Source organism: Chenopodium quinoa, unplaced genomic scaffold, assembly GCF_001683475.1.
Source record: "Chenopodium quinoa cultivar QQ74 unplaced genomic scaffold, ASM168347v1, whole genome shotgun sequence".
NCBI classification, from domain to species: domain Eukaryota; kingdom Viridiplantae; phylum Streptophyta; class Magnoliopsida; order Caryophyllales; family Amaranthaceae; genus Chenopodium; species Chenopodium quinoa.
Window position 1 is genome coordinate 4,182,285 of NW_018742461.1, and position 20,688 is coordinate 4,202,972.

The window sequence follows — 20,688 nt, forward strand, 5'->3', positions numbered from 1 at the left end:
CCTTGCTCTTCACCTTGCTTTTTCTTCCCCTTCACACTTTCTGAGAACAATACTTTTCTTGTTGTTTTGTCAGTGTCCTCAACAAACTTATGCCCCCCCTTTTTGTTGTTTTCTGTCTTCTCTGTATTTGGCAAGGGCTGCTTAAACCATGGGCTTCTCCTAACTTCAGTGGGCTTAACACCTTTGCTTTTACTGTTTTGGGTGGGCTGAACTACACTGGGTTCTTGGTCAGTACAATACAATATAGCAAACCCAGCCTTAGTCTTTGTCTCCAAAAAACCCTTGACATCATCAGCACTCAAAATTTCCTTTTTACCATTTGACCAAGTCTTCCCCTTTTGTTTATACCACATACTCCACTTGCTTGGCACATGCATATCTAATTTCACAAACCCCCAAATGCAAGTTTCCCTAAGTAGGTTCACTAACATCTCAGTAACTTTGCACTTATACCTTATACCTCCAATAATCCCGCCCACCCTCATACCCACACAAACTCTTACCCCTTAGTTGTTTGTTCACAAACACACCCCCTAATCTAACCTTAACAGTTACCAATTCAACATCACCAGCAAGCTGTGCATATAATTAACCAATATTAAACACAGCAACAATAAACAAACCAGCAATCAACAATACAACAATAAACAAAGCAGCAATGGACAAAGTAGTAGTAACAAAAGCAGTGGGTTGTGGTACATAGCAGCAACTAATAAATCCCCCAATTCACTGTCCTATCCACATACTTAAACAATTCAACAATAACTACAGCATAATTGACCTACATTAAATAATTCAATCAGGTAAACAATGAACCCTAACTTTCTACATAATTGCAATTATACCATCAACAACCAACAGCTGTCAAAATTAAAGTAATTCAACTAAATTGCTTACCTCTGTCGACGCCATTGTTACTGACTGAAACTACTGATCTTCAGCAAACACACCAAAAATGTCGAATTTCCGCAAAAACCAAGGAGTTTTTCCTTTACAGAACAAGCACAAAGTTAAGGTTTATTGGAAAAATTAGGGTCTCTTTTCGAAGAGTTGTTGATAATGTAAAAGAGGGAGGACAGACAATCAATCAGTAATTTTTTGAGGATTTTGCCGAGAATTTTTGAAGAAAATCAAAGAGGAACAGGGTGAAGATGATTTCAGTTGCATGAACATAGAGTGCAGTCGAGATAGAAGGGAAAAAAAGGAGGGAAATAAATTGGGTGGGTTCCACAATCCGAAAATTCACCGGAAAAACAATTTGGGTGGTAATCTGAGCGTTTTTTTAATTTAGTGGGTGGTAGTTTAAAAATAATTATTTTTTGGGTGGTTATATCAAAATTGGTCTATTTTGTGGGTGGTTACTTACAAATTTTCCAGATTACTATGCCTACTTGGAAATCCTAGGGAAGCTATTGAGGTTGAGGAAGTTACCTTCAACTAGAAAATATTGTCATGAGTCTTGATTCGTGAACTTGATTTATTAAGACAAATTGTAATGACTTGTTTTCCTTCACACTTCATTCCTGATTATAACATCCACTCATATTTCATACTTCGTATATTGTATATCAATATATCATATACTTCGTACATTGTATGAACTCAAAAGCTACAACACAGAAGCAGCATATATACTAAATCCGAGTACACAAATTTAGTACGCGTACAAAATATAAACTTCAAATAAAGCTATATACTATTGGTTCAAGTTTCAACAACACATTTGTTAGCTTCATTACAGCCCTTGCGCAAAATACATAATTTGGAAGTTCCAAGGAGTGCAAAGGAAATGTAACTAGCAACAGAAGCAAGGCACAGCTGCACAAGGCTTCGTAAAATGGTTAAAATTAAGCTCTATTATTCCGACAGTAATGGTAGAACAGAATTATAATGTAGTATACATCAATAAAATAATGTAGCTGCAACATTTGTTGCTATTTTAATTATGTAAACAACATGATGAGCTATAAATCTTGATGTACAAGTAATGGAGCATAACCTGCTAGAGTGCTCTAATATCAGCCGTTTTCTGTACTGTCATAGGCATTAGATTTATGTTTTGGTGCAAACTTGAAGTCGGGAGGAACCTTGCCAAGCAACATCTCAGAGATTCGAATCTGCAACGAAATGACAATAAATAAGAACACATCAAGATTTATACACGGCTTTATCAAATCAGCAAATAGCTAGTCACTGACCCAATCAGCTGCAGATTCAGAAGCCATTAGTGTCTCCAGGTCGTTTCGACCATAGTATGAAGGTGGACGCCAATTAATTTTTTGTGGAATGACGTCAAGCAAACCAACTGGGATGTATCTAAAAGTATAGCTAAGCCATTGCAACAAGAAGAATCTTGTAGTCTCCACTCCTACACAAAATATTACAAGAATTTAGTTGACGGGATATAGTAAAGGCAGAACACCAAATTCCATGCGATAGCCTACAGAGTTTCTGTTTGTACCAAGCTCAATATCTGTTATGAAGATTTACTTGAACAATGTCAAAAACTAAAACTTCGACATTTAAGGCTTCTCTTCATACGTTTTGCTTCCCCTCTTTGTAATGAAGCTAGCTTTATATCTAATACGTTTGGCAATTGTTTTCAGAATCAATGGGAATCTCAAAGAGAAGAACACTCTGGCTCCATATAGTTTAAAAATTAATGCTCGAGAGAGCACCAATTCAGCAGAAGGAAAGTGAAAGATAAACTTGGATTGTCTAAACAGCCTACTCTTGTTGGAGCATGCTTTAATAGCATCTACTGCCTTCTTAATATTAGACATGCACATATGATCACTACATCTATGAGACTGAATATAATTCATACAAGACCCAGGCTATGATAACAGCTTATACCAACCTTTTGAATCAGAACCCCAGTGCTCAAGGCCAAAACGTACATAGTCTCTTAGTATATCTAGTCGTTCACCAGAACTGATATCCCAATGTCTTTGTTCTTTAATCTCAGTGAATAGCCATGGCTGCAATGCAAAGAGAAAGGTTTGAGGTTTACAGAGCAAAAAAAAAAAAAGCACCAACTTTCACGTATCAATTACATGAGGAGCAAAATGAATGTTTACACAAACCTTAACCAAAGCCCCTCGAGCGATCATGCATGAGGACAGCTCAGGGCAGTCAGAAAAATGTTTATTCCAGTCTGTATATGAAAAGACATCTCCATTTCCTAGCACTTGAAATGTACTAGGAGCTTTACTGACACATGTGTTTATGTAATCCCAATCAGCAGCTTTGCTATATCGCTGCTGTCGAGATCTCCCATGTATTGTTAGAGCAGAAGCTCCCCACTCATAAATTTGAGATATTAAAGAGTCAGCACGATTCCTTCCTTCAACATATCCTGTTCTAACCTGAAGTGTTGATTAAAAAAGAAATAAGATTGATAAGACAAACACTAAAAAAGGCAAACAAGAGGCGGATAGCAAAAGCAACCATGAAGAATTAAGTCAAGAACCAAAATTACTAACATAAGTGCCAACTGAACATACATAGCATTAAATATCAAAATCAAAAAGAGAATTTACAGAGACAAACTCCATCAGGCTACTGGAGCCACAACAAGATTTATCAATAGTAAAGAGTTCCTCTTGTATCCAATAGACAACCATAACAGAAGCAAGTAGTCACATGTATACAGGGCTGAAGAAGAGACATCAAGAAAGTACCTTAACAGTTATAGGTCTCTCTGCAGAAGCACAAGCTGCTTGTATAACATTTTTCATCCGCAATGGTTTTGTAAGAAGAGCAGAGCCGGCTCCCTTATTAACGACTAAATCAATTGGACATCCCATGTTGATATCAATAAAATCTAGTGAGCATTCTTGGTCAATAAGCTCAACAGCACGTGCTACGGTATCTGGATAAGCCCCACAAATTTGTACACCAAACAAATCCTCGGATTTATGTCGCCTAAGCAACGCCCATTCAGAAGCTTGGCCCTACATAAAATTTAATAAAAAAAATTTTTAAAAAAAATAAAAAAATCAAGGGTTGCAGAGCAAAGCACCACTTTGTGTAATAAAAACCACCTTTAGAAATATATTGGATGATTCAATGAAATAAAATCGAGAAGCATCAATGTTGATGTGAACTGCTAAACGTCGGTCCTAATTTACTAAGCATCGCTCACATTTTGACATGAAATGACGATATTGCCCTTACGATAACTTGGACTATATAATGATCCACTATGACACGTGGGCATTTTAATATCATTCCGACCCCACCACTAAGTACCACGTGGTTGAAAAAATTCCTGAGCCCACCACATCCAACCCCACGACATCTAACCCAAAATTATCGAGCCCACCACCAAAAATCCGATTTTTTTTTTAAAAAAAAATTTATTAAGCTTTAGCGACGGGTTTCGGACGATGGACGACGACAACGATCGTACACCTGAGATATCGTCAGAGGATTCTGTAAGTCCTCGAACTTTTTTTTTTTTATTTTTTGAAATGCAAACTTCCGCCTTAAATATCCGGATCCACCTAGGTCGATCCGCTTATAATTTCCGGATCTTCCATGGTGGATCCGGATATTCTAGGCAGATATCTAATTTTTTTTTTTTTTTTTTTTTTTGTATTTTATTGATTAATTATAATCAAATTTCTTAATGTAATCTTTGTATGATAATTATAATTTTTGTTAATGTTTTGATATGAGTTAATGTTAGTGTCAGTTAATATTAGTTAATGTTGTGATATTAGTCAATGTAAGTTAATGTTATGATATTAGTTAATGTGATAATATTAGTTAATATTGTAATAATGTTGTGATATTAGTTAATGTTGGAGAATTTTGTGTGTTTTCTTTTATTTTTATAGGATTTGGAGTTTAAAGACGGCGGTGATGGTGTGAATTATACTGTGAATTTTGTCACGGACACGTTATTTCCAACGTTTGATGAGGCAATTAAATGGGCAGATGTTGTTTCCATAAATGTGGGATTTATTTTGGTTAAATCATCTTACAACAAAACCAGCGACGGTAGGCCGTATTGATTTTTGAGATGTGATCGAGGACAGAAGAGGCGAAAAACAAGCCGAGAGATTTTGAGAACGCAATACGAAAGGACACAAAAACCAAAGCTAATGATTGTCCTTTCTACATGAAGATATATTATGAATTCATCACAAACAGTTAGAAGATGGGGGTTGTTAACGTTGCTTTCATTTTACTAGGCATCGCTCGCATTTTTTGTTTGAAATTTCGTATTTACCCCTCGTAAATAAATACTCATTTCTGAAATCACATTTTACTCTCATACTTCACTTTCATTTTATCTCTCTAAAATTTAAAAATCTGAAAATAAAAAAAAAAGTAAACAAATCCACATCCAACCACCAATCCAAGGAGGGGAGAAAGTGACGTACGGTGGTGGCACCGGAGGCGAACAGGTATGTGTTTAAATCGGAAAAAAAAAAATCGCAACACTGTACATCCGCCTGAAATTTCCGGATGAACCAAGGAGGATCCGGAAATTTCAGACGGATCCTCCTTGGTTCATCCGGCACATGTACCCATCCGCCTAATTTTTGTTGGAACTTAGTTTAATTACTTTTATTAATCTATATTATATAGCTACAACTGTTCGACCTTAGTGAAAGTACATAAATGAGTTCACTACCTAATTAATGCATCACACATGATCCTTCTAACTTCATATTGTTGATCTCATCCATCAACACTTGGCTCGTGGTGCTCGGTCCACCAACCTGCAATTGAGGGAAGAGGTGAATCTTGTGCAAGATCAAGACGGATGAAATGTGACCCACCAACTGTAGCGATCACGAACTCTCGAGCGGGTGCCCTAACCGTGTTTCGTGCCCGCAACGGTAACATCGTGATGCATGGCTAGTAGCAAGTTGGCACGCTGCCTACACCGGGAAGAATCACCTTTGCGTTTAACCAAGTAGCAGTAGAAAATAAATCTTAAATTGCTACCATCCAATGCGTGAATCAACCGCCCTACCTTCCCATCGAATACGCCCTGCATTCATCCAAACCCTTCTAATCCCGTAAATCCTTCCGTACAACATTGGATGAGCGGCGACCTCGTTTGCTATTGTTTCCCGAGCGGTAAACCATTGCGCTTGATCACCAAAGAAGAAGTCAGCCATACAACGAAAGCCACAGTTTCCATCACCAATGACATCCTTCCATGGCCGTGATGTAAGACAACATCGGTTCTGGAAGCAAGTGCAAATATTTGCATTGCATTGACTGATGTCACATTGATCTTCTGCACAAAATTAATGTTCATTTATTAGTACGCTACAAGATGAAATGCGTAATTCACAATAGGCGTGTAATTCACAAGTGCAAATAAGTGTAATTTCGTGACTCACCTAATGTCGTACCTGCTGGTTGTGTACCACGTTGAGTGTTTCGACGGTTTACATGTTCGAAATAACAAGGATCACGCCTAGTATCATTGTTACTCGAACGTTGGGGGTTTACATGTGGTTCTTCAATGATCCAGATGCAGCTCCTCTTAAATGATGCATGATACATTTCAATGTATAGCATGATCACTACCAATGACCTCATCAACCAGGGAATGAAAATGTGCAGCTTCCTCGGTTGAATCGTTAACGAACACAGGTATATCAACACCATCACCAATAACCAAGGTCTTCGAGAATGAATGAATTTGCCTGATATAACAAGCTTGAATGTGCAACTAGCGAATCGTGTATCTGACAAGCACATGGTAAACCATGGGTCACACGCATTGCACATCCACAACGCTCATACACCTGGTAACTCAACTCTCTCATCCGTCTCGTCTCATCATCAAGAACTTTCAAACAACGTTGAGACACTTTGCCATTTATACGTGACAGTGGCAATTGTCTGTACTTCTCATCATTTTTCGATCTCGATGCCTCTAAACCATTACGAATTGCAATGATCCGATTACCAATATGACAATGTACTCGGGCCCATACGGTATCCAAAGAACCTGCCGTTGATTCAGATTATAAAAAAAAACATTATGATTTTTAATTAAAATTACTAAAACGAAGTAAAGTCAACAACGACAACATTATAACAACGAACCTGTCGATGATTCAAACCACGTCTTCACTGCCGAATGTTGGTTCTCTAACTCTACAATTACTCGTGTTACCAAAGTGAAGAACTTGGTTCGTCCAAAATGTCATAAATTTGATTTTATGACAACGACATGTTCTCTCAACATAAAATAACTTGCCCACCGAGCGTTCATTGTATCTACAGCAGCATTATAATCCGTCTCGGTTGTAGCATCCATGATACGTTTCCATTTGCCATTTTTAAAACTCACAACAATCCTCTTATTTTTGAACATATCAGTCACCTTAGCCTCCATATCTTTGTTAATGTGCCATCGACAAAGTAAATGCGACGTCTCTGGAAACACTTCTCTCAATGCCGCACAGAGGCCAAGCTCCCGGTTTGACAAAAATACCGATGGTTCTTTATCATACCCAATCAACTCCCTTAATCTCTGCTAACAACCACCGATAGCTTGTCGTGCACTCGTTACGCATGAACACAATGCCAACGAGGAAATTCTGATTTGTCAAGAGTTATACCCACTATCTCAAATAACGGCATCCCGTATCGGTTGGTCTTGGATGAATGCAGAACATATTCGATGGGAAGGTAGGGCGGTTGATTCACGCATTGGATGGTAGCAATTTAAGATTTATTTTCTACTGCTACTTGGTTAAACGCAAAGGTGATTCTTCCCGGTGTAGGCAACGTGCCAACTTGCTACTAGCCATGCATCACGGTGTTACCGTTGCGGGCACGAAACACGGTTAGGGCACCCGCTCGAGAGTTCGTGATCGCTACAGTTGGTGGGTCACATTTCATCCGTCTTGATCTTGCACAAGATTCACCTCTTCCCTCAATTGCAGGTTGGTGGACCGAGCACCACGAGCCAAGTGTTGATGGATGGGATCAGCAATATGAAGTTAGAAGGAACATGTGGGATGCATTAATTAGGTAGTGAACTCATTTATGTACTTTCACTAAGGTCGAACAGTTGTAGCTATATAATATAGATTAATAAAAGTAATTAAACTAAGTTCCAACAAAATTTAGGCGGATGGGTACATGTGCCGGATGAACCAAGGAGGATCCGTCTGAAATTCCCGGATCCTCCTTGGTTCATCCGGAAATTTCAGGCGGATGTACAGTGTTGCGATTTTTTTTTTCCGATTTAAACACATACCTGTTCGCCTCCGATGCCACCACCGTACGTCACCCGGATTCGTCGCGGGTCCGCTATCGTCGGTTTTCTTCTCCCCTCCTTGGATTGGTGGCTGTTGGTGGTGGGTTGTGGATGTGTTTACTTTTTTTTCTGTTTTTTTTTTTTTTTTAATTTTCAGATTTTTTTTTATTTTCAGATTTTGAAATTTTAGGAGATAAAATGAGAGTGAAGTATGAGAGTAAAATATGATTTCAGAAATAAATGTTGTGAGTGAGTGTCGTGAGTATTTATTTACGAGGGGTAAATACGGAATTTCAAGTAAAAAATGCGAGTGATGCCTAGTAAAATAGGAGCGACGTTAAATAACCCCCATGTTGATATTTGTACAAAATATGCAAGTATCATGGAATACCAGCACTGACCTCAAGAAGATTTGTGCACATTGCCATTTCACCACATGTCACATCTGCACCAAAATCCTTGCAAACTCTGCGAAATGGAAGATTCCCAACAGTGGTAAGGGGTGCTAGATATAGCTTCCCACGGAAATCTATAAGTTTCCTTTCACGTGGCAGTAACTTTAAGCTGGCATCAGCTTCAAGAGGCAGGCAATTGTTTGTACTTGGTGGCTTATCTTCGGTAGAGTCCTTCACTAAACCTTCACCTGAGACGCTTGAACCTGTAGTTACAAAAGCATAATCAGCCATGCAAATTTAAACAAGATTTATAAAAATATAAGAATCAACCAGTAACATTCTCCAGGTACAACCATTATTTAAGTCATTGGAAGAATCTCTCTCATCATCACCAGATTTTGATTTCTTTAAGGGTCTTTTATCATCACTGCCCAATATGCCATCGTCCAATGGCTCTTCAGGAAGCACAGCAGATGGATCTTGTGTATCAGCAGAATCATACTTCTCACAGCCTTTATCCTCTGAACAATGGGATCCATTGGAAACTTTGGGAGCAATACTTTCTTCCTCTTCAGAATCTTTTACTCTAGTGTGGCCCCTCCCCTGTAAAAATAACAGCAGTGGGTTAAGTGGAGCAAAAGCACATACATGAAATATCATGGTATCACAATTCTCTAGCACCCTACTACAGTCTGTATATCATCAGCTTCTGCCTGAAAGAAAGTAGATTGTGTGCTTGCATAGCTGAAACTTGTTCATTTTCAGGTCTGAAAATACATGTATGCTTGCACGCCTGTGAGCAAGAGGATAAAGATATTAATCCAAACACTTACCCAAGGGGCTCCTGGCAAGTCACATGACACCAAGAGACAGTATCGTATCTACAAAGTCTTGGGAGGAAATATGAGACATAAATTCACACAGAATGAAGATTCTACATGTATATTGAAGGCAATTATGCACATGCCCAAATATGTATCCAACAATAAAGCTAATGATCAGGCATAACTTTAGCAGCAAGATTCAAATGCGCATTTGGCCAGTGTCCAAGGTTTAAAAATGTGGTAATTTGACAGTTGATTCACGAGCAGCCAAGCCACAAACAAGAGCTCCAAGTTTCTTTTTCTCTCTTCGAAGATCACAAAGTATATGAGATAGGGCAGAATTTGTGGCGGAAGCCAGTATTTAACCTCTAACCTAGAAAAACAAGTACAAAAGAAAAATTGATTCAATATTTAGCTCATACCTCTACCCCAAGCTGCTTGAGAGCAACATTGGACTTTGGGAACTTGATTTTATTCTTCCAAAGAAGCTTCTGGACATCTTTCTTCAACATATTCACTTCAGAGTCTTCCTTCAAAGCATCCAAATTATCATTAAGAACATCTTTATGGGTACCATAAAATCGGCAAGTCACCCCATAAGGACATGGCTTTTGAGCATAGATGAAGGGGCATTCTCCCTCTAAGTCAGCTGGTCTCTGCACCAAAAGGGAAAAGCCATAGTTAGCACTAAGCATCATTCCTTCAAATAAACATCCATACGAATACCCATACTAGATGATCACGGAAAAATTGTAAATAGATATCCCACTTTGCACTACCTCAATTTTGTAAGCTTCCAAGTCATGGCTAAAACGACATTTATCTCCATAATTACATGAACTAATATCTCCAGTCCTTGCAATCGCTGGGCAAAGATTCAGGGCAGACTTGAGTTTCTGTCCATATATGAAAAAATCAACATTTTTAGGAAAAACATATTTACTTAATCAGCACATAATATATATTTTCCGATTCATAACACTGTTCAGTAAGATAAAATGCAACCTCATTCAGAGTCACATTTGCTACCAAAACTCAAATAACCGATCACAAACCACTAAATCAGTACATAAAATATATTCCGATTCATAACATTATTCAGTAAGATAAAATGCAATCTCAATCAGAGTCACACTTGCTACTGAAACTCGAATAGCCAATAACAAACCACTTAATCAGTACTTACTCCAATTTACGACATTGTTCATTAAGATAAAATGCAACCTCAATCAAAGTCACTATTGCTACCGAATTTCAAATAACCGACAATAAACGACTTAATCAGTACATAATATACATTCCGATTACGACATTGTTCATTAACATAAAATGCAACTTCAATCAGTCACATTTGCTACCGAAACTCAAATAACCGATAACAAACCAAATCAACAAGGGCAAAATGCCAAGGTAATATGCAATAACCAACAATAATTCTATAAAATTGGTATCACTGTTGATTACAAATTGTAATTTTATACCTCGCGTCTGCATTTAACACCATAAAATGCAAAATAATATGCATGATTAAATATAACGCAATCAAGTATAATCAATTAAGAGATATAACCTCATGACGTTCACGCTTGAGCTGACGCTTGGACTTCTTTTCCACAACAACTCCACTACTTTTAGACTTATCAGATTTACCATTTTCATCTGAAGTTACGCAACGGCTAGTAGGCGGTGGTCGGAGAAATTCCTTCTTCACCGGAGCAACACCTTTCGCCATCAACTCCTCCGGTGAAGGTTGAGTACCGGTTGCTGTTTCCGGTTCAGATGGCGGTTCGTTGTTCTCAGTGTTTGTAACTTCGGGTTCTGACTCGTCCATGGCTGACTGAGTTAACTCGGTACTCGCAGGTTTGGTTTGTGACTCGTCCATGGATGTCGGAGATAGCTCGAGAGGGTGCGTGGTTTGACTGTTGGCAGGTTCGGTTTGTGACTCGTCCATGGCTGCCTGAGTTAACTGTAGAGGCTCTCTTATTTGAGAGGTTTATCTTTTTCTATTTTCGAGTTAGGGTTTTGCGTAAAGGCGTAAACAATATCAGAGTTTTTTTTGTTTCTTTTTTTTTTTACCCAAATTACTGGTTCCTTTAGTCTATTATATGAATTAAAACAAGGACAAATAATTGTTCAACAGTCAGGATGGCCGAGTGGTCTAAGGCGCCAGACTCAAGTTCTGGTCTTCGAAAGAGGGCGTGGGTTCAAATCCCACTTCTGACATAAAAATCCTTTTTTTTTTTTTTTTTTTTTTTTTTTTTTTTTTTTTTTTTTTTTTTTTTGGTTTTCTTGGTATTTCACTGGTACCTTCCACTTTGCTGTTATCTTTAGTTTTAATGTCCTCCACTGCCTTGATCTCTTCCCTTAATTACTTCAAAGATAAACGCGATAAAAGCTTTTATGTATTATGGTCTACATCGCATCAAAGATTCAAAGCTTTTAAATATCCCATAACTCTCTGCTATTACATTAGGCAGCTCATCAGTATTGTTTTTGGCCTCTTTGTTGCTTAATAATTCGATTAACTCCTTCCGTGTTTAACGATTGTACCTAAAGAATACTCCAATCCATGGTAAGCTCGTGTGCTTTTAAGGTTATTTTTATGTCAGCATCATTAAGAGTTTCCATAAGTGCTGCCACCACTGTCCAGTGTCCACGGGTTAGGTGTTGGCCCATATCTTGCAACTGTGCGTATAATACGAATTTGCATTGGTATTTCTGTAATGCTAGCTTATCAATTGGTCCTAATATCACAGAGCCTTGCACTCGAGTTTTGGGCAGAGCAAGGTTTGCAATCCAAAGAAATTTGTGCATCTTTTAGGAATGTTTTAAGAAGCATTTGTACACCACCAGTATCTCCTATATATGTGTATGTACATGCAGAAAAAGGCATGTGTATTGTTCATTTTTGATCTATTATCATACTTCTTCTTACTCGGCTTTGCATTAATCCTCGAAAGCAAAAACACTTCATAATATTATGAGTGGTTCTTACTTCGAAATTTTAGAAAGACAATTTATCATGTTTTACATCATCATCGTTTTAGTAGGCTTAGTAGCAGTCTTAAAACTTAGAAATAATTGCAAATTAGCAATATACATACATGTTATACAAGGAGGGGTTCCATATCTATTTATGGACTTACCAAGTTGGTACCTAAAAACTGTTCATCACTTTTGTTTTTCAAACATTAAGTAATGTCCAAATATTTCCATTTCAAATAATTTTGGATAATTAGTGCCCCATAATTCATATCTTAGAGATTGATTTGTTAGCATTTCATCTCTCATTTTCATTTTTGGGCATTTAGACAGTGTATGTGAGTTTGGATGAAACATTTGGGCTTGATTATTCAAGCCCCAACCAAGTTAATGAAAAAGGCAAGCCAATAAATAGGAATCAAGGCTTGTGAATTGTAATATACTAGTGATACTTTTGACTCTTCCTTTTCCAAACATGTCAACACCTCACAACCTCACTTCATAATGTTTGCAGCATATTTGAAAGACAGTCTAACAATTTATTGTAATAACCAAAAGGATTATTCATTTGATACTCGAATCTGACATGAAATAGTCATCATAATAACTAAGATAGATAAAGGTATTAGATTAGTGATCATAATACGGAGTAACTAAGATAGCTTGGGCTAAAACGTAGGTCATGCTAATAGAGCAAGATTAAGTATCGATTCCTTTGACCATCCATTAATTTCAAAGAAAACACATCAAGCTAAATACCTGTAAATTAAAAGTTATTTAAAATACAAATGTTATTATCTTCTTTTTTAGGTGTATAAAAAGTCGCAAAGAAAATTATTTTACGCAAAGTTCAAAGCTTATTTTAATTGCAACCCTTGTGTTTTACCAGTTAAGTAAACTCACACAAAACGTGTTCACGTACCTAAATATGTATTCCGTAACACACAAGTCTTTTAGAAACATAAAAGGCATAAGAAACAAATTAACAAAAGAAAAGGCAAAGAAGACAATTTCTTTAAGACTTTAAAGAGAAAGTAAACACTATCAAGATAACATCCAATTATATGTAAAAATGTTCACATTTAATAGAACTCCCTTAAAGTAGATAAGATCTAAGACATACACATAACTAGCTTATTTATAACTAATAATAAAGAAATAAGGGTGTTTATCTTAGTCATGAATCTCGTGATACAAATTAAAGAGGCCATGTTATGCTATGTTATGTTACACGAAACAAACTAATAATTGAGGCCATTGCACCATAATATTTCACCACCTCAACATTTTGATGTAGACTTTTCTTGTTGCAGAGGTTGAAAAATATTGATGGAATATAATTACTTTTATATAAATATAATAAAATATCTTTTGTGGAGTATTTTCAAGAAATGTGGGCCCTTAATTTAGGAAAAGACTTCATTGTGTTTCTTCTCGTCCAAAGTCTCATAATAATGTGTCATCACCTTCCACCCCTGCAAATTGGTCCTACTTACATAAATCTGCAATAATAATAATAATATCTTGCTCATCTATAATTTCTGATCAAACTAATATTCACATACAAGTTTGATAATTTATTACCTACTACATTAAACATCCTACAATCTTGCACATCTCTCACATATATATTGCCACGTGGTTTTCGAGATAAAAAAATCACTATGATCTCCGTAGTTCAGATCAAGGGTCAAGTAGAAACAACCTCTCTATTGTCGTGGGAGATTCATGTTCATCTGAGTTTAGACACCCTAAACACTACCATGTTGGGGTAAAAGGGTAATGATTAATCAATTTTACCATGAAAGTATAACATAACAGGCTAATTTAGCACAATGAAGAAGTTTTCGTTCCATTTCATACATAAAATAAATTTGAGTTTAACTGCAAAAAAATAAGAACTGGAAAATCCCACATTATGGCATCCGATTGCAACCAAAGCAACCTTACATTCAAAAACTACTCTATTGTACAGATAGTTGTGTAGCTACTTATCTCTAAAAACAAATTCTTTGTTTTGACATGCATGTTCCTAGATACGGTAAATAGAATGTATGATTTAGTAACTCTATGCAAAATGAATCTACAGCTAATTTACTTCGAAGTTTACAGTTTCTATGTTGATGTGAAATAGATAAATAAACGCAGAAAGAGCAAACTACAGATCAATGATTGAGCAAACGTAGGCTAAAGGTAGCTAGCGAGGCACTGAACACAAACCTATCTCGAGGTTAACAACCATTATTGCTTTGATTCACTCTTTGAATTTCCACCATTGTTCGAGTCTTGTGCTTTTGGCTGCTCCTGTAGTGAATTAGACTGTAACTTATTAAGGTTGTTTTGGCTGGATTGCTGCTGCTGCTGCTGATACATTTGAGGATTGACAAAAAGCTGCTGCCCAAAACTCTTGGATATAGACTCAGCGCTCAGCTCTCCTGTGGCTACCTTTAGGCGTTGGATTTCTGCTGTTAATGCTTCATTTAGAGCTGCCAAATAGATCAAAATCACATTAGATTTGATGCTATACATACTAATAAGAGCAGATAAACCCTTTATAGATCAACGAAAAATAATCTAACTACTAAAGCTGCAAAGTTTTAACACCAAGCTGTGATTCAGTCTCTTTTTTTTTCAAATTCTTACCTTTTTAATCCTTTAGTTATGAAAGATGAAGGAGGAGGATTTGTTCATATTAACAGAGATATGATGATTAAAAACAATTCCTTAACCAAAGACATTACAGGAATAGTTGAATAATTATCATATTGATGCAAATATAGACTAACAAATAACAATCCCAATAACTTATAGAGCAAACTGCTTTCAGAAACAGCCATATCCACATGAAATCTTACTGCTAACATTTCTAAATTGGAAATCATACCCTCACGAAGCTGAGCTTGTTGCTCCATCGCTTGTAGACGGAACTTCAGCTCATTGTTTTGGCTGGAAAGTCCAGAAGAATCCCTCTGTTCACAAAACAGAATTCAATCAAGGCCACACGAACCATATGCAAACGAGTACACATTTCAAAACCAGTAATTTCAGTACCTGCAATAATGTAAGCTGTGCAGACAAAGTTGTGGCTTCATTTTGTAAAGTTTGAACTTTGTGTTCCAATTCTGATATATATCTCATCTTCCGCTCCTTTGAGCGAGCAGCTGACTGACGGTTTGCCAAAATCCTGAAACGGCACATATAAAACACAAATCTGATTAAGCAATGATCTCAAACCATCACACCTTGAAACAAAACCATACATGATAACAGTATAGGATACCTTTTGGCACGTTTAGGGTCCGTTAAAGCAATCTCAGCTAACTTCTCATTTGCCATTATCTTCTTCAGTTCTGCCCCAGTAAACTCTCCGTTACCAAATTCCAAACTGAAGGCACTGGAATTTCCATTTTCAGGATCCTTAAGAGAAAGCTGGGCAACACCAGTACTCGGAGAAGGAGGTAGCTTTGGAGATTCATCACCGAAATTCATATTCCCAATGAAACTGTCCATCGAAATACTCCTGTAGTGTCTAGATGGCGCAGCCTCACCTACAGAACCCCTCTTTCGTTCACCAATCATTGGTCTTTGTCCACTGCTTCCACTCTCATTCACACTGCTTTCAGCTTCATTATCACTACTTTCACATCCATTCGTCTTGGAACCACTAGCGCGACTATCCAAATCATCTCGATTTTCATTACAATACTTATCATCAGTCCCGGAAGAATTCATAGTATCAATGTTGTCCAGATCCATATATGCGGAAAGGATGTCATCCACAACTTCACCTTCTACATTACCATCTCGCGTCTTATCCCAACTGGACTCCTTCTTAACTAACTGTGCCGGCTTGGTTGATCCCACAAACTCTCCACCAGACAAAGTCCTCTCTAAACCACCATGACCTCCTCTTGGATTAGGAGAAACCATTGGTGATGGCGGCGGAGATGATTGAAATATACTATCAAAACCAAACGGAATATCACTTATAGAACGCCTATGCAATTTCCGCGGTGGCAGTCCCTCAGTGATATGTGCCGAATTACCCCTGCCAGACGGTGGCAACAACGAATTGCCACCACCATCACGATTCTCCAACGAACCATTCGACAAATTAGTATTATCAGGAGCACTAGTAGGGGAAGTAGAGTTTTGGTAAGGCGACGGACTCAAAGGGGGCAACGAATCATTCATAAAAAAGGCCGGTTGCGACAACGATCGCGAATGAGACGGTCCACGACTGAAATTCTGTGAACCAGAGTGCTGAGACCCTGTTCTAGTCACTGGGAATTTTGAATAGGGTGACAGGGGTGGCATAGGAGGGTGAGATGGTGGTATCCCTGATTTTTTACCATTTTCGGAACCGAAATTTTGCAAATTCTGGGAATTTTGAGGTAAAGGGGGCCGGATTTGGGATATATTCAACTGAGCTACATCAAGATGATTACTTGTTCTTGATAAAGCCCCAAATGGATTTTGAAGTCTATGCATCATATCAATATTACCCCTTTCTGTATCACCCATTTTGGATTATAAAACCCTAATAACACAGATGAAAACCCCAAGAAATTAATAAATTTATCAGCTTTAATTTTCAACCCACAAAACCCCAAAACATCAGCTGAACCTCACTATCACACATAAACCTAAACCAAAAAAAAATACCCAACAAAATAAATTTAATTTTCTACCAAATAATCAAATACCCAGATGAAAAGAACAATCAATCGAGTAACCCAGATGATAAAAATCCAATCTTTTTCAGAAAACAAGAAAAATGAAAGAAAATAGAGTGAGAATGGTGGTAAGAGTAACAGTACCTAGCAGCAAAATGAGGCATAAAAAGGAGAGAGAAACAAAACTTAATGCTGCAACACCAGCGTAAGTTAGCAAAGAAGCGTCACTCTAGACTAATTTGCGCCTGATCGGAAAAAAAACCTTAAAGCAAGGCGGAAGAAGGGGTTCACTTTCTCTCACTAAACTTTCTCTCTCATAAACTCTTGTTGTCTTAATGAAGGAGAAGATATCACTAAAAAATTATACTGCAACACGGATTTTCTGGTGACTAACGCGTGAATTTAATTAAAATATGAAAAAGTTTTCAATTTTTTTATTTGATTTAGTTTCTCGCTCTAAATACAGTGTTTTTAGAAAGAGGGAGAGAAATTTGATTTGAATTTGGGTTTCATTCCGACCGCATTTGGACCTCATATACCAGTATTGATATCTTTCAAATTTTCAATCAATCAATCACAAACTCATTCAATTCTCTATTTTTCTATCCCCTCCATCTCCGCAGTATATAATGGGTTTTAAATGGTTAGAATGTTAGATACAAAATACAATCGTACAAAATTTGGCCATAACATGTGAAATATAAATACTCCTTATTTTCTTGGCAAATTAATCACCTTGATAAATAAAAATGGTAAAATTTTACATAAATTACTTTACATTACAAAATTGCTATTTTAACTGTACAAAATTGCTATTTTAGCTTTTTATTTACCATTTAGCTGTTTAACACGTACTCCGTAGTACATAAATTTAGTTTAATTGGCTTCCTCACTCGTACTTATTAAATTTGTCTTAATGTCACTTTATTGAAATCTAATTTGAGTTAAAATAAAAATAAAGGGAGGGGGTGATAATAAGATTCTAACGACACCCAAATAAAAAGTTTAAGAATAGTAATACGGTTCAATAGTTTTAAAATCTTATTTGACCCGTTTTCCACCCCCTTTTCACGCTAGTTTCCCCATAACTCCTTATAACCACCCCCTCCCCCCAATTCACCTTCCCTTTCATCATTAAATTAGGCACGGGGTAACAACTTATAATATTTAGGATTTCATATTCATAAGGTGATTTTTTACCAAAAAAATAAAATTATATAAGATAGTTTTTCACAAATTATAAGATATTAAGGTAGTTTTCGATTATCTACTCTCATATTTAGGATTTAGGAATAGTAATAGGGTTCAACCCCTTCAATTTATGTGATTCACAATATATATACCACTATCATACTACATTTCAATTCCTTGCCTCCCTACAATTACATGTCCATTCTTGTTATTATATTCTTACCTACGGTACAAATTAAACTAACTCCGACTTCCTCATAAATCTAACTGTTACAGATGAGCTCTGATAAGTGTTATTTGGGGTCGGTAAAGGGTTTATTGTCCAACTGGATACCTACATAGTCAACATGGATTAGCTAATCCCTGGGGTTTATCCGAGGATAACTGCTCCGATGGTAAAGTCGGTAACAAGTTGATATGAGTAAGAAAAGAGGTGAGAGACAGGGTTTTTAAGAGAGAGAGAGAGAGATAAAATCGTAGCTTAGAAGTGAATTATGTTTGGATATTTATAGGAAGATAACCAAGCTGGTGACGCATGTTGATCCACGTAGCTGGCATGACAAGTGGGCGGTGAACATCCACGTGGTCGGAAGCAGCTCTCGACGTGGCTGACAAGAATATGTCGATAAGGTATTCATACCGATATAGAACGGGACCTAAGGGGGAAGTTTCAGACCATTGCTTTTTATTATATCATACCGGTACCGGTATCATCCCATACACTAACTTCTTGAAGAGAGAAATTACAATTTTTTCATAAGATTTTGCTATAAACGTCACAAAACACAAAATTTTTCCAAATTTAATACAGCTATAATGCTAGGTATTGAAAAGTTAATCAATTTTATAAAGTTTAATTTCACAGCTTAACATAAGAAAACTCTTTTCCTACCAAAATATAAATGCTTTGTCTGTAGATAAGCTCTAATCCTGCCAGATGACATGATGTGATTTTGTATGATTCGATGTATATAAAATTTAAAAATAAAATTAAACAAAATCCCCGAAACATATCACATTCTTAGAAAAATCTAATAACATATCATATCACTAAACTTCTATAACTATAACTAAAATAAAAATCGCTTACATCATCATGTTACACATGTCAATTTGTCATGAAAAGATTTCCCTCCCAACTTTCTTATGACGTCATTTTTTCTATATTTTTTTCCTTCCAAATTCAATATTGGGAAAATAAATCTTAATAATAAATAAATAAAAGTGAGAACATCAATTAACCAAAAACGTATTAGTGATATTTCTCTTTTTAAAAACCTTCATTACTCCGTATTTCATATTTTGTATTGATTTATTTTTTTTAATTCTAAATCGTACATCACATGAGTACTGATCTAGTTAATATAAATAAAGTCAGTCTCGCATCTAGGGCACGAGATAGTGACACTTGGCATTCCAGTTTTTTGCCAAGTGTCAAGCCATGTAGGTGACAAATAAGTATTATTGTGACACATATGATGCTAAGTAAGCGAAGTTTGAATAAATTTTTAAAGATAAAAAAGTTGTATTGAGTTTATTATCGATATACTTCTAATATTTCATATATACAAAATTAATCATAACTTTTAATAATTATCTTATAATTTGGCACTATTTCCATTATAAAATTTGTTTTAAAAAATATCTTTAAAATAAGATCCATTTATAATATATTTAATTTATTTACAAAAATAATAGAGAATTAGTGAAATTAAGTTTTAATCATGAAAAATAATTTTTGTTTTGGTAAAAATACTTTAGTTTAGTAAAAATAATTTCAGTTCAATAAAATATATTTCAATTTAGTTTGTCTAAATATCCTGCATTATCAAAAGAAATAATATGATCGTATTTAACATTCAATTCAAAAAGTTTATCCTAAACTTTCACAACCATCTGGGCATCGCCTGGCATAAAACTAGTCAATAATAAATAAAGCTAGTCTCGCAGCCAAGGCACGAGACAACGACACTTTTAATAAATATCCAATAACTCAGTTATAATTCCATCATAAAATTTGTTTTAAAAAGTTCTTTAAGATAAAATCCATTTATAATATATTTAATTTATTTTTAAAAATAATAGAGAATCAATAAAAATAAGTTTTAATTAGTAAAATTAATTTTAGTTTGGTAAAAATTAAATACTTTCAGTTCAATAAAAATAATTTTAAGTCTATAATAACATAGATATCTATTTAATTACAAATAAAACTACAAAAAGTACAATTATTATATAAATAAGTGATATGATATTGTACCCTTTCACAAAAAAAAAAAAAAAAAAAAAAAAAACAAAAAAAAACCAATATGATATTGTATGTCTAAATATCTAACATTATAAAAAAGGATTATAAAACCGATTTTAACATTCAA

The 20,688-nt window shown here is 36.0% G+C and overlaps 3 protein-coding genes and 1 non-coding gene across 7 annotated transcripts; 1 reads left to right on the forward strand and 3 right to left on the reverse strand.

Moving 5' to 3' along the window:
* Window positions 1-1,671: 1,671 nt before the first annotated feature.
* On the reverse strand, window positions 1,672-11,850 carry LOC110718854 (tRNA-dihydrouridine(47) synthase [NAD(P)(+)]-like). Its single transcript, XM_021897774.1, has 10 exons — window positions 11,035-11,850; window positions 10,244-10,360; window positions 9,887-10,120; window positions 8,994-9,243; window positions 8,647-8,903; window positions 3,684-3,956; window positions 3,087-3,368; window positions 2,861-2,981; window positions 2,199-2,368; window positions 1,672-2,117 (listed from the first exon to the last, which is right to left on the reverse strand). Exons 1-10 carry the CDS (start codon window positions 11,413-11,415, stop codon window positions 2,019-2,021), a joined length of 2,184 nt encoding a protein of 727 aa, XP_021753466.1. The 5' UTR covers window positions 11,416-11,850; the 3' UTR covers window positions 1,672-2,018.
* LOC110718855 lies at window positions 5,548-8,637 on the reverse strand. 2 transcript variants are annotated; one of them, XM_021897776.1, is made up of 3 exons: window positions 7,084-8,637; window positions 6,369-6,985; window positions 5,548-6,262 (listed from the first exon to the last, which is right to left on the reverse strand). In XM_021897776.1, exons 2-3 carry the CDS (start codon window positions 6,760-6,762, stop codon window positions 5,961-5,963), a joined length of 696 nt encoding a protein of 231 aa, XP_021753468.1. In that variant the 5' UTR covers window positions 6,763-6,985; window positions 7,084-8,637; the 3' UTR covers window positions 5,548-5,960. The 2 variants fall into 2 exon arrangements, with proteins under 2 accessions (XP_021753468.1, XP_021753467.1); XM_021897775.1 differs by having other exon boundaries at window positions 6,369-8,637.
* On the forward strand, window positions 11,604-11,687 carry TRNAL-CAA. Its single transcript has one exon. It is a non-coding gene; the product is annotated as a tRNA-Leu (tRNA).
* A 2,423-nt stretch (window positions 11,851-14,273) lies between the features above and the next one.
* Window positions 14,274-17,746, reverse strand: LOC110718856. 3 transcript variants are annotated; one of them, XM_021897779.1, is made up of 5 exons: window positions 17,267-17,746; window positions 15,727-16,986; window positions 15,498-15,630; window positions 15,331-15,415; window positions 14,274-14,932 (listed from the first exon to the last, which is right to left on the reverse strand). In XM_021897779.1, exons 2-5 carry the CDS (start codon window positions 16,968-16,970, stop codon window positions 14,688-14,690), a joined length of 1,707 nt encoding a protein of 568 aa, XP_021753471.1. In that variant the 5' UTR covers window positions 16,971-16,986; window positions 17,267-17,746; the 3' UTR covers window positions 14,274-14,687. The 3 variants fall into 3 exon arrangements, with proteins under 3 accessions (XP_021753471.1, XP_021753470.1, XP_021753469.1); XM_021897778.1 differs by having other exon boundaries at window positions 15,727-17,092; XM_021897777.1 differs by having other exon boundaries at window positions 15,727-17,746.
* Window positions 17,747-20,688: the final 2,942 nt, after the last annotated feature.

What these genes read in the sequence shown, in the direction of transcription:
- LOC110718856 (XM_021897779.1), bottom strand. Translation starts at nt 16,970, where the DNA reads ATGGGTGATACAGAAAGGGGTAATATTGATATGATGCATAGACTTCAA. An exon ending in GACCCTAAACGTGCCAAAAG is followed by an intron (nt 15,631 to 15,726) that starts GTATCCTATACT and finishes GTGCCGTTTCAG; the next exon opens with GATTTTGGCAAACCGTCAGT. An exon ending in ACAAGCTCAGCTTCGTGAGG is followed by an intron (nt 14,933 to 15,330) that starts GTATGATTTCCA and finishes TCTATTTGGCAG; the next exon opens with CTCTAAATGAAGCATTAACA.
- LOC110718854 (XM_021897774.1), bottom strand. Translation starts at nt 11,415, where the DNA reads ATGGACGAGTCACAAACCGAACCTGCCAACAGTCAAACCACGCACCCT. An exon ending in TCAAGCAGCTTGGGGTAGAG is followed by an intron (nt 9,244 to 9,886) that starts GTATGAGCTAAA and finishes TTATTTTTACAG; the next exon opens with GGGAGGGGCCACACTAGAGT. An exon ending in TGTGCACAAATCTTCTTGAG is followed by an intron (nt 3,957 to 8,646) that starts GTCAGTGCTGGT and finishes AATTTTATGTAG; the next exon opens with GGCCAAGCTTCTGAATGGGC.
- LOC110718855 (XM_021897776.1), bottom strand. Translation starts at nt 6,762, where the DNA reads ATGTGCAATGCGTGTGACCCATGGTTTACCATGTGCTTGTCAGATACA. An exon ending in ACCAGCAGGTACGACATTAG is followed by an intron (nt 6,263 to 6,368) that starts GTGAGTCACGAA and finishes AATTTTGTGCAG; the next exon opens with AAGATCAATGTGACATCAGT.